General features: G+C 64.4%; 1 protein-coding gene across 1 annotated transcript in view; it reads right to left on the bottom strand.

Moving 5' to 3' along the window:
* Positions 1-6557: 6557 nt before the first annotated feature.
* Positions 6558-20104, bottom strand: part of SDK2 (sidekick cell adhesion molecule 2) — a 28351-nt gene continuing 14804 nt past the window's right edge. The window contains exons 13-41 of the mRNA XM_010578729.1: positions 19913-20094; positions 19491-19606; positions 18607-18802; positions 18246-18344; positions 17790-17981; positions 17579-17700; positions 17401-17510; positions 17161-17311; positions 16777-17014; positions 16579-16694; positions 16139-16328; positions 15829-15927; positions 15295-15489; positions 15004-15205; positions 14676-14779; positions 14491-14561; positions 14210-14345; positions 13454-13510; positions 13087-13188; positions 12783-12898; positions 11877-12063; positions 11246-11383; positions 10987-11148; positions 10721-10846; positions 9782-9946; positions 9301-9441; positions 8502-8640; positions 8075-8201; positions 6558-6985 (exon numbers count right to left, since the gene is read on the bottom strand). Of these exons, the coding sequence (XP_010577031.1) occupies positions 6632-6985; positions 8075-8201; positions 8502-8640; positions 9301-9441; positions 9782-9946; positions 10721-10846; positions 10987-11148; positions 11246-11383; positions 11877-12063; positions 12783-12898; positions 13087-13188; positions 13454-13510; positions 14210-14345; positions 14491-14561; positions 14676-14779; positions 15004-15205; positions 15295-15489; positions 15829-15927; positions 16139-16328; positions 16579-16694; positions 16777-17014; positions 17161-17311; positions 17401-17510; positions 17579-17700; positions 17790-17981; positions 18246-18344; positions 18607-18802; positions 19491-19606; positions 19913-20094 (4333 nt within the window). The 3' untranslated portion in view covers positions 6558-6631. The remainder of the gene's footprint in view (positions 6986-8074; positions 8202-8501; positions 8641-9300; positions 9442-9781; positions 9947-10720; positions 10847-10986; positions 11149-11245; positions 11384-11876; positions 12064-12782; positions 12899-13086; positions 13189-13453; positions 13511-14209; positions 14346-14490; positions 14562-14675; positions 14780-15003; positions 15206-15294; positions 15490-15828; positions 15928-16138; positions 16329-16578; positions 16695-16776; positions 17015-17160; positions 17312-17400; positions 17511-17578; positions 17701-17789; positions 17982-18245; positions 18345-18606; positions 18803-19490; positions 19607-19912; positions 20095-20104) is intronic.

The raw sequence follows: 20104 nt of genomic DNA, 5'->3' as shown, positions 1-20104 counted from the left end.
ACCCACGGTACCCCTGACCCCCCCCCCCAACCCCCACCTGAACGCCCGGGACCCGCCGCCGGTCCATGGCCGAGCCGAGCCGGAGCAAAACTGTGTGTCCGTCCCCCCCCCCCCTCCCCTACCCCCGCGGGGGGGAAGGAGGCCACCGCCCCCCCCGGCCCAATGGCGCGGCGCCACGTCACGCGAGAGCCCCACACCCTCCATTCAAACCCGAGTGGGGCGGGGGGAGGTGAACCTTCTCCCGGGAGCGGCCCCGCCCGTGGCGGGGGGGTGTCCACCCGAGTGGGGTCCTGGTCCCCTCCTGGGTGGGGTGCAGGGATCCGCCAGGGTGTGGGGGGGTCCCCGCGGGGGGGGGGTCCCGAGTGGGGTTCCCGTGGGCAGAGCGGGGGCTGGTTGTACCCCCGGCCGCTCAGCCGGGGGTTGAGGAGGTGGGAGGTGTCCGACTCTAATTAATTAAAGGGAATTAAAAGCTGAACTGAGCTGCCGAGAGGAGGCGGGTTCAGCCCCGGGGCAGCACCAGTGTCCCTGTTCCACTCGTGACCGTGACACCCACGAGGCTGCAGCACCCACCCTCACCCCCCACCGCCCCCCCCCAGCTCTCTGTCCCCAGCCGGTCCCACTGCTCCGTCCCCCTCGGGGGGCCGCCGGGCCCCTCCAGGGCCGTGGGGTGGTTGGGGGGTCCGTGGCCAGGACGCGATGGCGGGGGGCACCCCGGCCACCCCGGCACTGGCGATGTGCTGAAAGGGAGAGTGCAGGGCTGCACAGCCGCTCTCGGGGATTAAGGCGAGACCTTTGTGGGAGAAAAGAGGCGGGAGAGATGAGATTATCCCGAATCTGCCTAATGCAGCGTTTCTTGCATATTCCAGAGCGTCTGGCATCTCTGCGGGGGGGGGGCCAGGCTGGGGTGCAGGGGGGCGGTGAGTGGGGTCCCCAGACTTGCAACCCCGGGGGCTCCGGTCCTGGGGCACGATGCTGTGGGGGGGACAAATATTTCTCATGTCACCGGTGCAAGGAGATGCGTTCCCCAGGCTGGGTGGCACCAACCCAGGGGTCGTGGCCGCGGCGGCAGCCGGGGCCGGGCATCACCGGGCGTTTTGCTGGCTCATCGGGTGCAGACACTTCTCTCCGTGGGAAGGGCAGGAGGCCGCTCGCCGCATAACCACGGAGCCGCTGCTCCTGCGGGCAGCAGGGGCGAGCCTGGCACTGCAGAGATGCTGGGACTGGCACGGCAGAGAGGCTCTGCCAGACTGAGCAATGGGGCCAAACCACCCAGGGCATGGCCTCTGCCCGCAGCCTGGGTGTCCGGCGCAACCCCAACTCCACCGGTGCCTGCAGTCTGCTTCCCAGGCTGTGCTGCTTCCTCGGCCCACACCGGTGCCATTTTCACAGCCGATTTGTTTGGCAAATTTTATTTCCCTTGCTTTCCATATGGGGAAACTGAGGCAGGAGGCAAAACCTCCGTGCCCAGTTGAGCAGGCGTCTCCTGGGAGCCACCGCTGGATGCAACAGTGGTTTGTCGGTGGGTGAGGAAGAGGAGGAGGGTTTGCCAGAGCCCCCACCGGCAGCTCTACCCTCTCGCGTGGGGCCAGCGCGCCTTAATTGAAGACCGGCACGGCGCTGCTCGCCTCACCTGATGCTGTCACAGGAGCACGGCGCTGGCTGAGACAGCGCAGTCAGGAGGGATTAACATCAGCCGGCTGGTGGGAGCCGACGGGGAAGTCTCCTGCGGGCTGGCCTAACTCTGGCTGGGAAGAGCAGGCACCCACTCAACTTGAAAAACTGCCTGGGAGAGATGGGCCCTTTCCTCTCTCCTCCGCCGCAGCTTGGGCAACGCAGAGCCCTGGGGCTGGATCCGGCCTTGGGGAGACGGCAGCGAGGTCGGGGTGCTGGGAGGCTCAGGATCAGGGAGCGGGTGGCCGCATCGCTCCCACCCTTCCTGAACCCGTCACTGGTTCCTTTTACTGCTTCTCAGCAGCTTTTGAAAGCAGAGAAGAAGAAAAGAAAAGGCTTGAAAAGCACTTTGAAAAGCAGGGCAGGGAGAAGCGCCCGAGTTTCCCAGCAGCCCCATCCCCTCCTCCTGCTGCCAGCGCCTGCCAGCTTTGTCTGCCGACACAGCCTCGGCCGCGCAGGAGATACTGCTGAACGAGCCGGGTGCATTCCCCAAGCCTCGGTGCTGCAGCAGGGCATAGGGATCACTCTCTGGACACACCAGGGTGCTGGGAAGGGGGCATTGCCCCCCCAACCCCCCCAAACCCCTCCAGCGCCTGGGCCCAGTGCTGGTTGCTGCCAGACACCTCCCCAATAGCCCCCGCCAACCCCACGGACACCAGCTTGCACCCACAGCCGTGGGGTTTTACCCCTTCCCCGTGCCATTCGCCATGGGATGAGCAGTTAACCGGCGCACCCCGGCAGAACCACACAGCCCGCTCACCGCTGGCACCCGTGGGTGCACGGGTGAGCACCAGGACAAGCTGTGTGCAGGTCGGAGCCTGCAGTCCCTCGCCTTTCCCACCCGGCACGCTCCCCTGGCCGGCAGTGCCGCAGAACAGGCTCGCAGAACCCGCTGCCCACCCGGGAACCCATTGCCCGGCCACAATGCAGCCACCCCGGCTTTCCCCCAAGGGGATCCCACCTGGAGCGTGGCTGCTGCAGGGACCCACCGTGGCTGGCAGTGCCCGTGGAAACCCCCTGCCCTGGCAACAGTTTCGGCGCAGGGACCCCTTCGGATGGGGTGCCACGGCGCGAAGCGGGCACCCACGCCGGCAGGACAGGGTGCACAGACCTGGGTCCGTCCTCTCCGCCGCTTTCCTCTCCCCGCCGTCCCGGGAAAGCTCCGCTGCCGTCCCTGCTGCCGGCAGCTCTGCCCATGCCGCGGGCTTCGCAGCCTGGCACGGCGCAGGAGGCGGCAGGGCCTGAGGCACGTGGGGCTCTGAGGATGCGCCGAGTCCTGTCTAGTCCCCAGCATGGCAGGAGGGGCTGTCCCTGTCCCCGCAGCCCAAGGCAATGGAAAGGTGGGGACACTCAGCTCTGCCCCGGGAGCTGGCGGGGAATCGGGAAATCTGGAGGAAAGGGTAAGCCCAGGCTGCAGGGTTGCTTCTCCTCCACTGCACACCGAGCAGTTCTCTTTGCTCTGGTTACTCCTTGCTTGATCTAATCTCAACCTGGAAAATAAACTGTTACTACCTGACTCCTCCAACACCAACACCGCTTCAGCTAAAAGAAATAAGTAAAAATAAATCACGGAATTCAGCCCAGCTTTACAGGTCACAACCCCTGTTTCTGGCACGTAAACATCTCTCCATCACATCGAGGGCAGCGAGCGGGTACCGCTCCAGTGCTGCCCCATCCGCACGGCAAGGTCTGAGGGTACAGCTTCTCCCCTCTGCCCCGCTTTGGCTCACCCAGCCCTGCTAAGCGAGCAGTGTTCTGCCCTTGGGAGAACCACAGGCCACCGCCAAGCCACAGTCAAGAGATACGTCAAGGCCAATTCGGTCCCCGGGGACTAATTGCTACCGACAGCTCGCCCTGCTTGTCTGCTGCACAGAGCAGCCTGGAGAGCCGGCAGCGCCGGCAGCAGCAGGGCTGGGCACGGGCAGCTCAGACCTGCCTGGAGGGACTTTTGGAAAAAGCCGGTTGTGGCAGCAGCATGGTGAAAGCCAAGGTGGGAGAGAGGTGGCTGTGCTCAACAGGGAGCACGGCATCTTCCCCCACGAGCCCAGCCGGTCCGGTTGCATCTGTGCCGTGGGGAAACTGAGGCAGTACTGGTGAGCGAGAGCTCCCGCTAGTGCTGCTGGTACTCAGCCCACCTCTGCTGTGCCCATACTGGGCTTTGTGTCCTGCGCAGCTCCAGGACCATCCTGAGGAGGTTCCCTGGTGAGCAGAGAGCTAACCCACAGCCGCAGTGGGATGTGGGATCCACTGATTCCTCAGGTGCTGCATCCTTCAGCTGCGGGAAACCACGAGCAGAAAGGGATCGCCTTGGCTTCACTGCCACAGGGCCCCAGGTCCTCCGGCCACAGCCACACCGGTGGCTTCACCTCCCGGCATGGCACAGGTCCAAACCTGCCGCAGACGTTGCTGCACCCTCTGGCTTTTCCTCCTCATGGCCAGGGCAGGCGAGCAGGACCTGGGCTCTGCTCTGCCTCGGCTGCCGGGGCTGTGGCACACTGCCGTGCCGGGGAGCACACGCAGACCCCACGCAGGAGACTCCTGGGACCTGCATCCCACCATCCCTGCAGTGGGGGACGCATCCAGGGACCCCGTCGGTGGGTCATTGCTGCTCACAGGGGCTGGCACGTGCCCTGCGCTGGAGGGGAGCATCCCTCGCACGGGGAGAGTCCCTCGCACGGGGAGCACGCCTTGCGTGGGGAACTCGCCTGTGTTGCTCGACTCCTCAGACCTGCTCTGCCCCGCGTCTCTGGCGGCTCCGCGTCCCAGTCGCGGTGGGAGGAAGGTCTCTCTTGCACAAGCTGGGACGCCTGGGGCTGGAGCTGGGCTGCAAACGAGGGGCAGGATTTGGCTGGACAAGCGCAGACCCCCCTCCCTGACTGCCCCCGTGCAAAATATCTCCATCCCAGCGGAGCATCGGGGCTCTCTCCGCTGCCCAGGGAGAGGACGGGCACCCCTGGGTGCTGCGCTCCCTTCGGCGCCAGCTCCCAAGTAGGTCAGATGAGTCACCTGCCAGAAATGCCCTCTGCTCAAGGCGATGCGCCAAGGCAGGGACGCCTTTTCCATCGGTGGCCACCGCAGCATCCGTCCCGTTTCTCCCCCAGCCCATGGGATGGGCGAAGGGGGGCTGTGGCACTGGGTCGCACACGCCCCCCCCCCGGCTCCAACCGTTTCCCCAATGCAGCACCTGCAAAACGCTCCCTCTGGCAGCCCCAGACCCTTCCCCATGCTGGGGTGAGGGTCCGGGCATGTGCCCACAAGGGGGTCTGAGCCCTCCGCGGGGTCCTGCGGCAAGAGGCTGTGCAGACCCCACAGCCCCCAGTCCTGGAAGCCCCCGGCAAGGGAACAGCCCCCGGCCAAGGAAGCGGGGGCCGGTGCTTTGCTAGCGCTGCCGGGAGGCTGAGCCTTCCCCAGCCCTTGGCTCCAGAGCCATGCTGTTTGCTGCCAGAGGGCTGAAGGCGATGAAACCCCAGCACATCACCTGGATTTTCCTGCCAGGCTTGAAGGGCAGAGCAGCCCACACCCGGTAAGCGTGGTGGCGAGTGTGGTTGCAAACCACCCCAGGAGAAATCCCTGGCGCTGGTGATGCTGAAAGCACCCGGTGCAGTGGGGTCACCTCCCTCCTCCCCTGTCCCACCACCAGGTCCTGTTTTCCTCCAGCTACAGACCCCACTGGGATGGAAACACAGCCATCACGGCTCCCCACACCGTTCTGGACCCTATCCCAGCACCGCAGCCTCTGGCACCCTCTGCCCAGCTCCTTCCCCAGTGCCATAGGGCCGACACGAGCCCGGCCAGGACAGCAGGACAGACGGACGCATCCCGCCAGCCCCTTCGCCGACGCAGCAGGGTGACAGAGAGGTGAGACTGGCTGATCCTCAGGCTGTTTATTGGCATCTCCCTCGGCTCAGCCCGGGCGCCACGGCCCCGCCGGGCTGGTGCCTGGCTCACCGGTAGGCACTGCGGGGGTTTTGCCATGCAGAGACCACCAACACGGCCACGGCCCTGTAGCCCCCACCCTGGGACATCGCTATCCCCTCGTGCTCCCAGGTCTCTGCACAAAACCCCATTAAAAAAAAAAAAAACCCAAACCACCAGAAATGCAAAGGGGTGGTTACGGTCGCCGCATCGCCCCATCTGAGCCCTCGCCAGAGCCTCTGCACGGCTCCGGGGTGCAAAATCAGTGGGGACATCAGCACCTCGTGCACCCCGGCAGGGCTCTCCTGGGGTTTAAGTCCTGGGTTCTCCTGGGGGGGCGGAGGGGGCTGTGCTGGGCCAGGCACAAATGAGGGGAGGAATTAATTGCCCCTGGGTTCCTAGCACAGTGGCTGCCCCCTTCTCCCAAAGGCTGGGGGATCCAGGGTGGGGCTTTCCTGGCCAGCACTTTTTAAGATCAGCAGAGCTCCTCTTCTCCTCTGCAGTCAGGGGTCTCTGTCACCGCTTGTCCCCAGGTCCTGGGGGAGCCAGAAGCGGAGGCTGGTGGAGGGACCGGGGTTTGGCACGGCGAGAGCCCCTGCACCCAGCCCGGCAGCACCCATAGGACCCCAGTCAGCAGCTCAGGGGCAGCCAGGGCAGGTGGCAAGGGCAAAGTCTGGTGCAATCCTGCCGGCCCCCCAAGCCCTCCAGCCCCACCTCGGCTGAGGAGTCCATAACGCAGAAAGCTTTGGCCAAAAAGAGGAGCTGGGTTTTTTTCCCTAGCCCCAGGGAAGGCGCTTGGCGTTCTGCTCCGGCACTGCAGAGAAAGCGAAACACCCGCCGGAGCGCCGAGCCCGAGGCCGCTGCCCGTCACGGTACTGCTGCCATCCCCAAGGCCCTTCGGCCTCTCTGCTTCCTCCTCCTCTTCTCCCCCTTGCCACCTTTTTCTTTTTTCTTAATTTCTTGGGGCTTTTCTTTTTTTTTCTTTTTTTCTTTTTTTTTTTATGTTTTTTTTTTCCTCCTGTTTGTTTTTGCTTCTGTTTAAATATCAAACAAAAGAAGAAAATCCAGCGATGGGGGCTCTGGAACCAGGGGCCAGGCTACTGGGTGGACGGTAGAGTGTGCCGGGCTGGCTGGGGGGGTTGCCGGGGGTCTGGGGGGTGGGAGTCCTGCTGGCTTTGGGGCGGAAAAGGCTGCCCTGCTGCGTGGAGGTACTGTTGGAGAGGGGCGCGTGGTCGGGCTCCCCTGAGTCGCTCTCGGTGTAGCTGTACGCCTGCGCCCGTGAGATGCCCTTCTGCTGCCGCCGCCACGAGTTGTAGTAGGTAGGGTCACTGATGTAGTGGTTGACGAAGGAGTGGGCTTTCTGGTGGCCAGGGTCCACCTCATATTCGCTGTCGCTGCCCTAAAAGAACAGGATGGGGAGGTGAGCATGAGGTGGGGGGGCATCACCCACCAGCCCCCAAAATAGGGTGACCTTTCCCAGTGCTTTTTTGGGGATGCTGGCAAGCACATCCCAAAAGACTTTAGGGGCTGGGATGGCTGCAGCGCTGCTGGGGTGTTTCTGCCTCTTGCTAAAGCAAAATAAAACCTCATACAAAAGGGCTGCAGGGTCTTGGGGCTCCGGGGGGGGGTGGTCCCCGAGGCCGTGATACCCCCGGGCTGACGGGGAGGGTGTTTTTGGGAGGCGGGTGCTGGCGACCCTGCCTGCCCGCTGGCAGTAACTGGATTCAGCTTCCCCTGGCCGTGCACAAAGGGCCCATTGAGGGCGGTGGGGAAGCTGCTCCGAGCCAGCGCCAGCTCCCGCTGCTCTTCACAGCTCCTCAAAAGCCACTCGAGCCTCGCGCAGGCAAGAGGGAGCGGAGCCGGCATCTGCTGCGCAAAGGCAAAAGAAACAGCCGGTGTAGGCAATGACATGGGGCCCCCCTGGGGCTGATCCCCCTCCTGCTCGGTGACAGCCGTGGGGACCCCCAGGACCTCCCCTGGGCTTCAGCCTCGTCTTTTCAGATGCCGCCCAGCATCCATCCCGGGGGCAACGCTCCCATGGCCTCCCCCGGAGCTGCTTGCCTGAGGAGCTGCCCGCGGCCACGCTCCTGCCCGGCCACAGCTGCCCGTTTCTCCGGGAGGAGACAAAGGTGCCATTTTGTGGGATTGGCAGAGCCGCGGCCGTTGCCACCAGCGACCGGGCAGCGGGACAGTCCCCAACCCCGCTGCCCTCCCGTCCCCTGTCCTCGGCAGCCCTGGGGCTGGGGGCTACACACGGGCTGGGGGCTGTGCCAGCTTCGCTCTGGCTCCGTGCCACGAACCCACGGGGGATGCTGCTGCCTAAAAAGCAGCACGGGGTAGGAGAGAGGGACCAGCGTTGCTTTTCCCAAATGCGCACCAGGACCTGCATCGTGGTGGGCAGAGGGCAGGGGCGATGCTCAGGGAGGGCTCCCAGCACCGTCCATCCTCTGCAAGGTCCCCATCCCCATGGGCAGCCCCAGGTGGTCACCTGAGAGTCGGAGACCTCGGAGGGCTTCTCCGTCAGGCTGCTGCTCTCGGCAGGGATCAGGTCGTTGTACTTGGTCACGTCCTCGTCCGAGTAGTGGAGGCTGCCGGGGCTGGGCCGTGGCGGGGACCTTGGGGAAAAGTGGGTGCTCAGCGCGGGTCCCCCATTGGGGCTGTGCCACACAGCGATGAGCCCAGCCGAGCCCCGGGGCAGGCGCAGGGACCACCCCCTAAGCTGTGTGGAGCCCCCACCAAGGACCCTGCCTATGGTCCATTCCCAGCTTTTCAGGCTGTTCAGCATCCTGGCACATCAGGTGCCAGCCTTCCCCAGTCCCGTGCCCATCCCACAGGTGCACGATGGAGGGACAGGCACGATATCTGAAAAAATCCCCCCCCCGCCCGGGGAAGGGGCTGCGGCGAGGGGTCCCTACCGGGTGTAGATGCCATTCTTCCGGCAGAAGGAGTTCTTGACGGAGAGACGCCGGTTGTTGAGCTCCAAGGCGGGGAAGCTGCCCTCGTCCAGGCTCACCATCTCGCCGTGGCTCAGGGCGGTCGCCTTGGAACCGTTCCCTGCGGGATGGGATGCTCAGCCTTCCCCAGACCCTCCCCAGGCAGCACAGCATGGAGGGGGCTGGACCCTGCACAGGGGGGGACCCAGGGAATGGCCCAGGGAGGGTTGTGCCAGCTCCAGCGTTGGACAGACCAAAGCCTGGGGATGCCCACGATGTGCCAGTCCTGGGGCATCGGCCACGCATCAGCCCCGTGCCCAGCATCGCCAGCCGTGCCGAGCCCTGCCTGCCTTGGCTCACACCCTGACCTGCCCCATCGCCTCTGGCTCCCAGCTCAGCTGCTCTGTTTGCTTAACGAGGAGGTCTGGATTTTCCCCACAATTTGAGCCCTTGATACAGCTAAGAAAACAGAGCTGTGTTTGACTAATCCCAATGACCTCTGCCGAGCCCCTGGGCTGCCCTCCCTCTGCAGCTGACAGTGGGACAAGTCGCTTATTTAATCTCTAGTTCCCAGTGCTCTCCGGGAAGCCCACAGCATCTTTATCGGATATCACCGAGTCTCTGGAGGAGCCATGCCCCAAGGCAGGCTCCCACCACCCCGCTCAGACCCCAAAGGCAGGCAGGGAGGCCCCAGAGAGGCTCCTATGGGATTGGGGCTCTGCATCCTCCAGCAGGCACCCCAGAGGGTCCCATCACCACCCACCACATCCCCGGCACTCACCTGAGTCTGACTTCTTGGCGTACTTCTTGCTCTGCCCGCGGATGATGAGCACAAAGACGAGCAGGAGGATGAAGATGAGCCCCACCAGGGCGATGACCACCAGGAACCACCACTCCTCATAGAACGGGTTGGCTTTCTGGGCTGGGGCACAGCAGGGAGGATCAGAGGGGGACAGGCATGGGGGGCAAACCAGTATGGGTGGGTAGACCCCACTGCAGGGCATGGAGTCTCCTTGGGGAACTTTGTGAGACCTGGATCCACGTGAGGGAGGGGGTTAAAGGGGGATAGCAGGAGGCTTTGCAAGTGCAATGCTGGCAGAAGCTGCTGGCAGCAAGAGCTGGGGCTCTGTAGGAGCCAAGCAGGGTCAGGGAGATGGGTTTCAGTGATGGCCATGGGAACAGAGCAATGTTGGGACTCTCCCTCCGGCACAGGGGTGACAGCATCCCCCCGGGGACACCCACATGCTGCCCCCGCTGGCTACCTGACACGGAGGGGGAAGGCGTGCTGGGGGTCCCATAGCCATAGTCATTCACAGCGATGACACGGAAGTCGTAGCTGACCCCCTGCTTGAGGATATCCGTGCTGAAGGTGTAGGAGGTCACCTCCTTGGGGATGTCTTTGATGAGGATGTCCCAGAGCCCCTCGTCTGGAAAAGAGAAGGGGCCTAGGAGGGGGAGACCAGCTCTGCAGGACTCCCCAGGGCGAGAGGCTGATCTCCCTCCATCCAGGAGTGTGTGCCCTACGCCATCTGCCTGGCCCTCCTGGCCCTGGCAGGCACCGAGCTCACTCGCTGCAGCATCATTAAAAAGCTGTAGCGATGCACGCAGCTGATTAATCGCCTGCCCTGCTCAAAAGCCCAGGGCAAGGCAGCTCCCTGGGGACCTGCTCCCACTGCAGCCCCGGAGCAGCGCCAGCAGCTCCACAGGAGCGAGGGGTTTCCCTCCCTGGCGCTGCTCCCAATGTGAGAAGTGGTACCGACCCCTGTTAGCGATCGATTGGGTCGTCTGAGCTGCGGTCTCTGCGGCAGGGAGAAATAATTAACTCGGGGCTGCAAGAGACAGTGTGGCTGTGCCTGCTGGCTCCCTGCCATGGGGATGGGGAGTCCCAGCTTCCAGCCTTGCCTGCCCCTGCATGCACAGGAACAGGGCCTCCCTGTTTTGGGATAGCCTTGGTACCCCTCAAACCCCCTTGCATGGCTGGGGGAGCATCAGGACCTCCGTGCCCGTGAGAGCAGCAGCATCGGCAGCGTGGTCCTCATGGACCGGCACATGGCCGACATCCCAGACACCCGGGTCCTAATCCCCAGCCCAGCCTGCCGGGTGGCCTGGGAGAGGTCAGCACTCCCTGCCTCAGTTTCTCCTGAATCCAAGGCACTGCTGATATTGAGGTAGGGATGGAAAGCAGACAGGAGCTGCAGTACCTGAAGGACGGGCTTCGATGACGTATCTGGTGATGGGTCCTTGGCCGGGGTCCCCACTCGACCAGTGGATGGTGATAGCTGAGCCGTAGCGAGAGATGAAGGGCTCGCCAGGGGGGCCGGGGGCACCTGAGGACCCAGAGCAGAGCTGGAGGCAGGGGGGTACAAACTGGCATGTGGCCATACCAGCCCTGGTGGCACTGGGGGAACTGTCCCCACCACATCTCCTCCCTCACTCCGGCACAGCCGTGCCACACATCCCCCCCTACCTTCCCCAGGCCCAGTGGTGATGTTTGCCTCAACGTCTGGCCCGTAGGCAAAGGTTTTGGCCCGGATTCGGAACCGGTATGTCACACCCTCGGCCAGGTCCTTCACCTTCATCCACAGCGGGCTGTTCCCTTTCACATCCACTGTCACGATCTTACTGACACCTGCGGGGATGGAGGCTGAGCTGGGTCTTCCCCAGAGCCCTCCCAGCTCCTGCCAATGCCCCCAGCCTCCCCCCAGCACCCCCTGCCGTCCCCTCACCGTCCACGGGCATGCAGGGCTCGTAGCCCAGCCTGTAGCCCTCGAGGACGCCGTTGGGCAGTGGTGGTGGCTCCCAGGACACGTTCACTGATGTGGTGGTCAGCTCGCTGAATCGGATGGACCCGGGAGCGCTGGGGGCTGTGAGGGAGCAGGGTGGCCGGGGCCAGCTCAGCACTCCCAGGGGTGACCCCCAGCACCAAGCCAGCCCCTCTCCCTGCCTCCACCTTAACGGGGCTGGGGCACTCGTCATCACCATCTCACACCACCCTGGTGCCACCCCACTGCGCCTTCATCCCCACTAAAGCAAAGACCCTGCCAGGCCACCGCGCACAGCTGGGGGAATGAGTCTCCTTCTCCTTGTCTCTCCTCCTGAGACCTTCATCATTCCCAAATCTCAGCCAAGACCTTCACCTCCACGTGCCCCCACCCCACAAACCCTCTGGGGTGAGCCCAGGGCTGGTCTCTGCTCGGGACTGCAGGAGCTGGGGTGCAGCTGGGATGAAGGGGCATCAGCCAGACATCACTGGAGCTGGACCCATGGAGACACCTCCCCGCAGAGCCCAGGGGCAGGAAGGTCTGGATGTGACCGTGCTGAGTGAAGGGCTGGGGGCAGCCGTGCCATGGGCCCCACCTGCCTGCTGCGTTCGCCCCTTGACGGGGGGGCTGCGGGGTCCGTCTCCCGCAGCATTGAAGGCGGCGACGCTGACCCAGTACGAGGTGTACCCCGTCAGGTTCTTCAGCTTCACCCCGTTCTCGGGCAGAAAGAGCGTCTTCACCCGCGCGCTCTCGTTCTGGCTCTGGGCCTCCCAGAAGTGGATCTGCAGGAGGAGGAGGAGGGGGCATGGAGACCCGGGTGATGCGCAGATCCAGCCCATCTCGCCTTCCCCACACCCTTTGCTATGCCCAAACACCTTGCGCAGCCCCGTCCGGGCTCCTAAGCCCCTATATCCCAGAGTGGCTGGGGTTCTGAGCATGCCGGAGTGAATGGAACGGCTTCTCCTCCAGGATGGCTCCAGGCTGTGCTGGGCATCAGACATGACCCCGGCTCGCAGCTGGCTCAGGACCCAGCATCAGCACGCTAAGATCACCTTTGAGCTGTGCCTAATTCTCAAAGGACGGCTCCGAGCAGGAGGAATCACCGTGGATGTGACCAAGGAGGTGCCTAGAAGCGTGGGGCTGGGCATCCCGGCTCCATCCCGGCTGGATCCGAGGACCGACGGCGCCATCTGCCGCCCCGCGGCCGCTCAGCACCGGGATGGGACACCCGGCATCTCCCCGGGATACCCAGCATCTCCCCCAAATCCCTTCCCCAACGGCATGCATAGCATCTCCCAGGGCACCCAGCATCTCCCCGACACCTGACATCTCCCCAGATCCAACAACGCAGCATCTCCCAGGGGAGCTCAGCACCCCCCAAAGACACCCAGCATCTTCCGAGGGCACCCTGTGCCCCTCCTCTGCCAGAAACCCAGCACCTTCCCAGTGCACTCAGTGTCTCTGAGCCCCGGCTCGGTGCCAGCCCCACAGGACGTGGTACCTTGTAGCCCTGGATGTCCCCGTTCTGGCTCTCGGCCGGTGGCGGTTCCCAGGTGACATCCAGCTGGGTGGCCGTGGCCGCCTGCACCGCCACGTTCTGCGGCGCGCCGGTGGGCACTGTGCCGAAGGAGGGGACAGTGTCACAGCCCAGCCGGGACCAGGGAGGGGAAAGCCCCCCCTTGATGCGAGGGTCCCACTGCCTTGTTTTGGCATGAGCGTGGGGTGCCAGGGCAGTGGAGCCCCCTCCCCGCAGCTCCCGGCCGTGGGCAGCCCCTCACAAGGTGGGACCATGCTGGCAGACTCACCCGCTTCACCCACAAAGACCTCCTGGGGGGGGCTGGGGGGGCCCTCGCCCACGGCATTATACACACTCATGCGGATCTCGTAGCGCCGGTGCTTGCTTAGGTCTGCGGGGGGGAAAGGGGAGAAGGGCTGAGTGGAGCCCTCCCTGCAGCCGGAGGTGTGGGGGTCCTGCTACCCCGGGGGACCCAGCAGAGCCCCCCCTTGCTGGGGAGGCTCCCCAAGGAGCAACAGGAGCAGACAGGCAGAGGTGTCCCCGGGCACGGGGCATGCGGTTCACCCCACGGCACAGGCAGGCAGAAGGGAGGGACACACGGGGGGGGTGGCAGTGGGGAGGACACGTACGGGGGGGGCAGGGGAGCAGTGACTTACTGTCCAGCTCATACTGGGTGAGGGAGACCTCGCTGAGGTTGTGCACGGCGTAGACGGCTGGGTGGCACAGGGCAGGGAGAGCAGGCAGCTGGTTAGTCCCGCAGGTGGCACGAGTGGGTTCCCACCTCTGAGCACCCACCCCAGCACAGCTGCCCACCCCAGGGTGGGCCAGGGGTCCCCTCCAAGGGTCCTGTCACCCCCTCAGGAGCCAATGGAGCTGTCACAGCACCAAGGAGACTTTCCATCCTCCAGCCCCATCCCCTGAGCGGCACAAGCTGGGCATCGGGGTCTCCACAGGGGGGTCTGACCACGGCTAAGAGTGGTGGATGGGGCAAAGTCTGGTCTTAGGCTCTGCCCTTGTCACTCATGTCTCTGCTGTCCCCAGAGTGGATGTGACCCTGTTCCCTTTGGGGTCTGAGGACGGCAGCAGACCCAGGCACACACAGCGGGACGTCACACAGACAACCCACGTTAGGTGCAGACACACGGACACCCACGCTACAGGGACACGGGGACTGAGCACAGTGGGACTGAGCCAGCGACACCACAGACAAGCGTGTTAGGGACCATGGACCTGGTGGCACGAGGGGGCCGGTGACAGCTCCGTGGGGCACAGCTGAACCCTGACAACTCCAGGCTGGTACCCAGGAGAGGCCGTGGAGCGCAGGATGCTGCCCTGCGCCATCCTCCATCTGCCGCTGCTGGGTCACCCCCCCAGCCACACACGGGACCCCCCCAGGGTCCACGGGCACTCACGGGTGAGCTCGGCCCACGTGGCACCAGGGTTGCCGATGCCGCGCAGGGTGAAGCCGCGCAGGCTGTCGTACACCAGCTCGCGGTAGCGGAGGCGGAAACCCAGCAGGATCCCGTTGATCTTGTCCTCGGCTGGGGGCTGCGTGGGGAGGACGGTGAGGGGCTGCTCTGACCTGGGGCTCCCCGGCACCCCGAGATGGCTGTCCCCAGTATGCCCCAGTGTCACCTCCCAAGGGGGCAAGCGGCCAGCCCTGTGACACTCCGCAAGGTGGAGGGTACTGTACCTGCCAGCGGATGAGCACCGACGTGGTGGTATGTGGGGTGACGGAGAGGATGGTGGGGGCTTCCTCGGGGGCTGGCGGGGGGGAGAAGGGGGCAGTGAGGGTTCAGAGATGCCCTGGGCATGGGGGGATGCCCAAGCAGGGGGGCAACCCCTCTCCCTGCCCCAGGAGCCGCAGCCTGCTCTGACCTGCCTGCAGGGTGGTGAGCGACTCCGACTCCTCGCTGTACTCGCTGTCCCCGATGTCGTTCGTCGCCTTCACACGGAACTTGTAGGAGGTGAAGGGCTTCAGCCTGGATGGAAGCAGAGCAGGTTGGTGATGGTGAGACCGGTGGATGACCCCATAAGCCACCCTCCCTCCCGCAGGGCACATCGGCCAGTGCTTCCCAACCTTGGCGCAAGCACTTCCCATCGGAGGGGGAAACCGAGGCATGGGGCAACTGCCCAAACCAGAGCCCATCACCTCCCCGGCTCCCCATCGCACCACGGCACTGTTGAAGGCCAACCCGCGCCTCACCTGTCCACGACGAAGGCGGTGACGTTGTGGCTGACGGAGGCAGAGTGCAGTGCCCACTCGCCGTCGGGCAGCTCGCGGCTCTGCACCGTGTAGTAGCGGACTGGGGAGAGCCCGTCGCTGCCCGGCTCCCAGGAGAGCATCACGCTGCGGGCTCGCACCTCCTCCTGCTGGGCCAGCGGCTTCCCGGGGGGCTGCGGGCGGTCTGGGAGAGGCGAGGGGCTGGGAGCACCACGGGCACGCCGCAGGCATGCAACAGCCCCTTCCCGCAGGCTGGACCCCCCCCACCTTTACCTCTCTTCTCCGTGGTCACCACGAGAGCTTCGGCCGCCTCGCCCCAGCCCTTGCGGGTCTGCGCTGCGATGCGGAAAAGGTAGGTTGCCTCGGGCTGGAGGCCGGTGGCCGTGTACTGCCGGGCGCTGGGCTCCAGCACCTCCACGGTGGCCGAGTTGACGGCGGTGGTGTTGAGGCGGTGGGTGACCTGGTATGCTGCGGGGAAGGGAGCGGCACGGTGGGGCTGGTGGAGGGGATGCCGTCCTGGGCTCCCCCCGTCCTGTGCATGCCTCCCTCCAGCCCTGCTCACGCAGAGGGCCAGCAACGAGGGGTTTTTTGGCTCCCTGCACGGGGGAGCTCACACACAGCCAGGGACCCAGCACAACCTGCTGAGTGGGGAAATGCCAGCCCTGGGGGTAACGGGCTTCGAGATGCTCAGGGGGGTCTCAGGGAGCTGGTCTCTGCCACCCCATGCTGATCCCTGCTCTCACGGGACCTCCGGACCTGTCTGCAGAGCATCCCACCGTGGCACAACCGGGATGGCTCCCCACCTACCCAGGATGATGCCGTTGGGTGCCGCGGGTGGCTGCCAGATGAGCCGCACCAAGGTGGTCCTCACTTCGGGGAAGAGGATCCCCACGGGGGGCCCAGGCACTGGAGTGGGGAGAGATAGGGTTCACCAGGGAGTGCACAAGCAAGTGCAAAGTGCCAGTTCCCATCCCTTGGGAATGGGAGCCCTGGGTGTCCTGGTCAGGAGGGAGAGGGATCGTCCCAGGAAACAGGGATGGGATGGGAAGGCGTTAGGCACCCAGGGGACCCCCCAGCCCGTTTGGGTCTCTCTGCCCATCCAGGTGCTATTACCCACCATCATCCAGCGTCTGCTCGAGGACGGGGGGCTGGCTGGGCACACCGTCACCGATCCTGGTGAAGGCCAGCACACGGATCTCGTACAGCGTGTATTTGCCCAGCCCGGTCAGCTGGGCGCTGCGGGAGGCATTGCCCTCCGCCAGCCAGAACTGGGCACGCGTGTCTAAGTCCTTCTCCTTGTACATCACCTGCAACAGACCCCATGTGACACGGCCGGACGGGGCTACAGCCCCAGGATGGAGCAGGGTGGCAAAATTTGGCACGGGTGGGCACCATCTCTTGGAGGTGGCACAACCGGGGACCTGGCAGGCTGCAGGGTGATTCCCCCCCACCCCAGGGAAAGCCATGCTTCCCAGGTCTGCGGGTGAGGTTGGCAGGGCACGGGGCAGGGTTGCAGGCAAGCAAAGCCACAGCACCGGGGCTGGGGTAGGTGCTCACCTTGTAGCCCAGGATGAGGCCGTTGCAGTCTGCCTCGGGGATGTCGCTCCATCGCACCAGCATGCTGCTGGAGGAGGTGGCCAGCGCCGAAACGTTGCTGGGGCCGGAGGAGGGCACTGGAGGGGGGAGTGAGAGCGGGGGTCAGTAGCCGGATCCAGCTGGGGTGGGTACCCGGTGCTGCAGGGTGGGCAGCGGTACCTGACTCCCGGGTGCGTCCCACCACCGAGCGGCTCCAGGGCCCTGAGCCGATGGCATTGAAGGCTTGGACCTGCACCCGGTATTCGGTCCACTCCTCCAGGTCCTCGATGGTGTACTCCCGCTCCACGCGGTCGTGGATGACATGCATCGCCGGCTGCCCTCGCCCGTCCGAGCGTGCGTACCGGATCTTGTAGCCCACAGCGTCGGGGTTCCCGTTGTACTCCTGCTCCAGAAGGGGCTGGCCCCAACCGGCAGAGATGGGAACCATCACTCCCAAGTTCCCGCAGCCACCCCAGCATGGCTCTCCCACCCTCCCGCCTGCCCCCACAAGCCCTGCGCCCGTGGGCACAGACCCCCCCAGAGCCACGGTGTCCCCCCCCTCACCATCCAGCGCAGCCACAGGCTGGTCTCGCTGGCTGTCCTCAGGGTGACGTTGGCGGGTGCCGTGTCCGGGGGGGCCTGGAGGGTCTGGATTCTCCGGGAGGGCAGGCTGGGGGGGCTGGTGCCCACGATGTTCACCTGCCGCATGCGGAAACTGAGAGACGAGAGGGGGGGGTCACGGCGGGGGGCAAGAGGGCTCCGGTCCCCTGGGGAGGATGCCACAGAACCATCCTGGCCACTCGCCTGTAGTAGGTGTAGGGCTTCAGGTTGGGCACCTCCATGGAGCGGGCATCAGGCTCGTTAGCGAGCTGGTGGACGAGCCCCCACTCTTCAGCCTCGCCGCTCTGGCCCACCTGTGGGATGGGAGTGGGGTGAGCTGTTCCCCAGCACCCCCTCACCGCCCCCCCCAGCCGCCCTGTACCTGTGCCTCCACCTGCCAGCGGGAGATGGAGGTTTTGCCGTCGTAGCCGGGGCGAAATTGGAGGGTGACGGAGCGGGGTCCGATGTTGGAGATGCCCAGGTTGGTGGGCGCACCGGGGAGCTCTGCGGGGAGAGGGCAGGGTGGGTGGCACCGGCCGCTCACCCCCAGCACCACCCGCAGCCTGCCGGCATCCCCGCACCGCCGCGCTCACCTGGTGGTACCCCGGAGGAGATGGTGGAGGAGGAGACCTGGCCCTGGCCCTTGGACGTCATGGCAGCTACCTCGATGGTGTAGGTGGTGAGGGCGGTGAGACCGGTGACGCGGTACTCCAGGGTGACGTTGGGCAGGTAATGCGTCACCCGCGTGTTGGTGCGGTTGTATTCTTCCCAGGAGATCCGGTAGCCTAAAAAGTGCCATGTGCCGTCAGCCCCCATCATTGCCTACCCCGAGGGGCTGAGTGGGGCCAGGGGAGATGCTGCAGGGTGGGAAGGGGACTGGGGTGGGAGATGCTGCGGAGTGGGAGATGCTGCGGAGTGGGAGATGCTGCGGAGTGGGAGATGCTGCGGAGTGGGAAGGGGACTGGGGGGAGGATGCTGCAGGGTGGGAGATGCTGCAGGGTGAGAAGGGGGCCGATGCAGGAGCCGGGTACCTGTCGGTGCTCCCTTACCCGTCAGGATGCCGTTCTTCTCCAGCGGCTCTTGCCAGCTGACTTTCAGGGACGTGTCCAGGATGTCACTGAAGCTGAGATGTCCCACGGGGCCAGGCACTGCCCAAAGACACCCAGGCTCAGCACACAGACGCACACTCAAGGGCAGGAGCCCTCGGCACCCACGGGACCCCCACAGGGAGCGAGCGTGGAGGGGACTCCCCTTGCCTTGGGCTTCCCGAGGCTCAGCGGCACCCCGGTTCCACATCCCCACCGGCAACACCAGTGGGACCGAGTCCCCCATTTCGGGGCTGCTCCCACCCTCCCCAGGAGCCACGGGTGGGCAGGGTCCATCCCGCGGGAACGCAGAGCCTCCCCGTACCGTCCTCGTGGGTGCGCACCAGCTGGGGGGGGCTGCGCGGGCCGTCCCCCGGCGTGGTGAAGCACAGCACCGAGGTGAAGTACTCGGTGAATTTCCGCAGCCCGGCCACGTAGCCCACGTGGACGCTGTCCTGGAAATTGGGCCGCACCGTCACCACCGTTGCCTCTTCCTCGTGGTCCGGCTCCCAGGCGATGAGCTGCGGGAAGAAGGAGCTGGGACAACAATACCGGGTACCGGCATCCCCGCCACACAAATCGGTACCACCAACACCCTCCTTATTTATTCAGAGTTGAATAAATATCAATTAATTGTGCAGGGAACACTTGATGCCTTTAACAGAATGTGTTTACCCCTACGAGCCGATACAGAACGCATGCTTTGTGATTAACTCCCATTGATAACGGCGTGTAATCGCCCACTCGCCTGCATTTAGGAGGGATGTTTGGGCATTTAATTGGTATTGTGCGAGATAGCCTATAGCAACTTAATTAAATACTAATTAGGCCCTAAAAATACTAATCAAAAATACTAAGTGGCATTTAATAAGAATGTTAAATATCCTACTTGCTCTGGTTATCTCATTCAGTGGCAATTAAATTCCTGAACTTCTTTTGAGTGGATTAAGAAACAAGTTGAATGTTTTAATTCAATTTCATTAATGTAAATTTGAATTAATTGCAATTTGGAATTAATTACAGAGCATGGGAGGCTCCGAGCCCATGCAAGTGTTAAATCTCAGTAACTATTATTTTAACAGTCAGGCCGGAACCAATTAAAATCTGCGGTTTCGGCGAGAAGTCGAGCCAGTTTGTGAAGGTTGGCTGAGGAGTTTCCCCTCCCCGGCTGCCCTGATTTTGGGGAGACCCGCAGGAATCGCCCCTCACCTTGTACCCCTGGTTGATGCCGTTGATGAACTGGGGGCTGGGGGGGTTCCAGGTGAAGCGGATGGTGGTGGAGTTGGTGGCCTCGGTCTGCACGTTCCCCGGCGGCACCGTGGGGACTGCCGGGATGAAAGGATGGCTCACAGCGGCTCTGGCTCCACAAGGTCCCCTCCGTCGGCCAGGTGCCAACCCCTTGGGACCCCCAGCACCCAGGGTGGTGCCCCAAGACACCCCTGACTGGGCCAGCCCTGCCCTGGCTCTGCAGCCCCTGCTCATCCCTCCCCAGCAGGTCCCAGTCTCCCTGGGACCCCAAAACCCATCCTCCTGCCACCCATCCCCAAGAGCCCCATGGCACAGCCTGTAGCCATCGGGGCGAACGCCAAGCTCCTGCCCGTCCCTGCCCATCCCTGCCCGTCCCTGCCTACCTCCCTGCAGCGTCCACTCGGTCACCTTCATGCTGTACACCCCCAAGCCGGCACTGTTGTATGCCGCCACCTCAATCTCATAGTTGGTCCAGATGATGAGGTCCTCCAGGAGCAGGTTGTTGACGTCAGCATTGGTGATGTTCTTGAACTGGTAGCCCACAGGCAACCCAGCCAGGCAGTACCTGGGGACCA

The sequence above is a fragment of the Haliaeetus leucocephalus genome, unplaced genomic scaffold (genome assembly GCF_000737465.1).
Source record: "Haliaeetus leucocephalus isolate CR32 unplaced genomic scaffold, Haliaeetus_leucocephalus-4.0 Scaffold646, whole genome shotgun sequence".
Lineage (NCBI taxonomy): Eukaryota > Metazoa > Chordata > Aves > Accipitriformes > Accipitridae > Haliaeetus > Haliaeetus leucocephalus.
The sequence above is the reverse complement of the archived record's forward strand: the minus strand, read 5'-3'. Positions and strand labels throughout refer to the sequence as shown.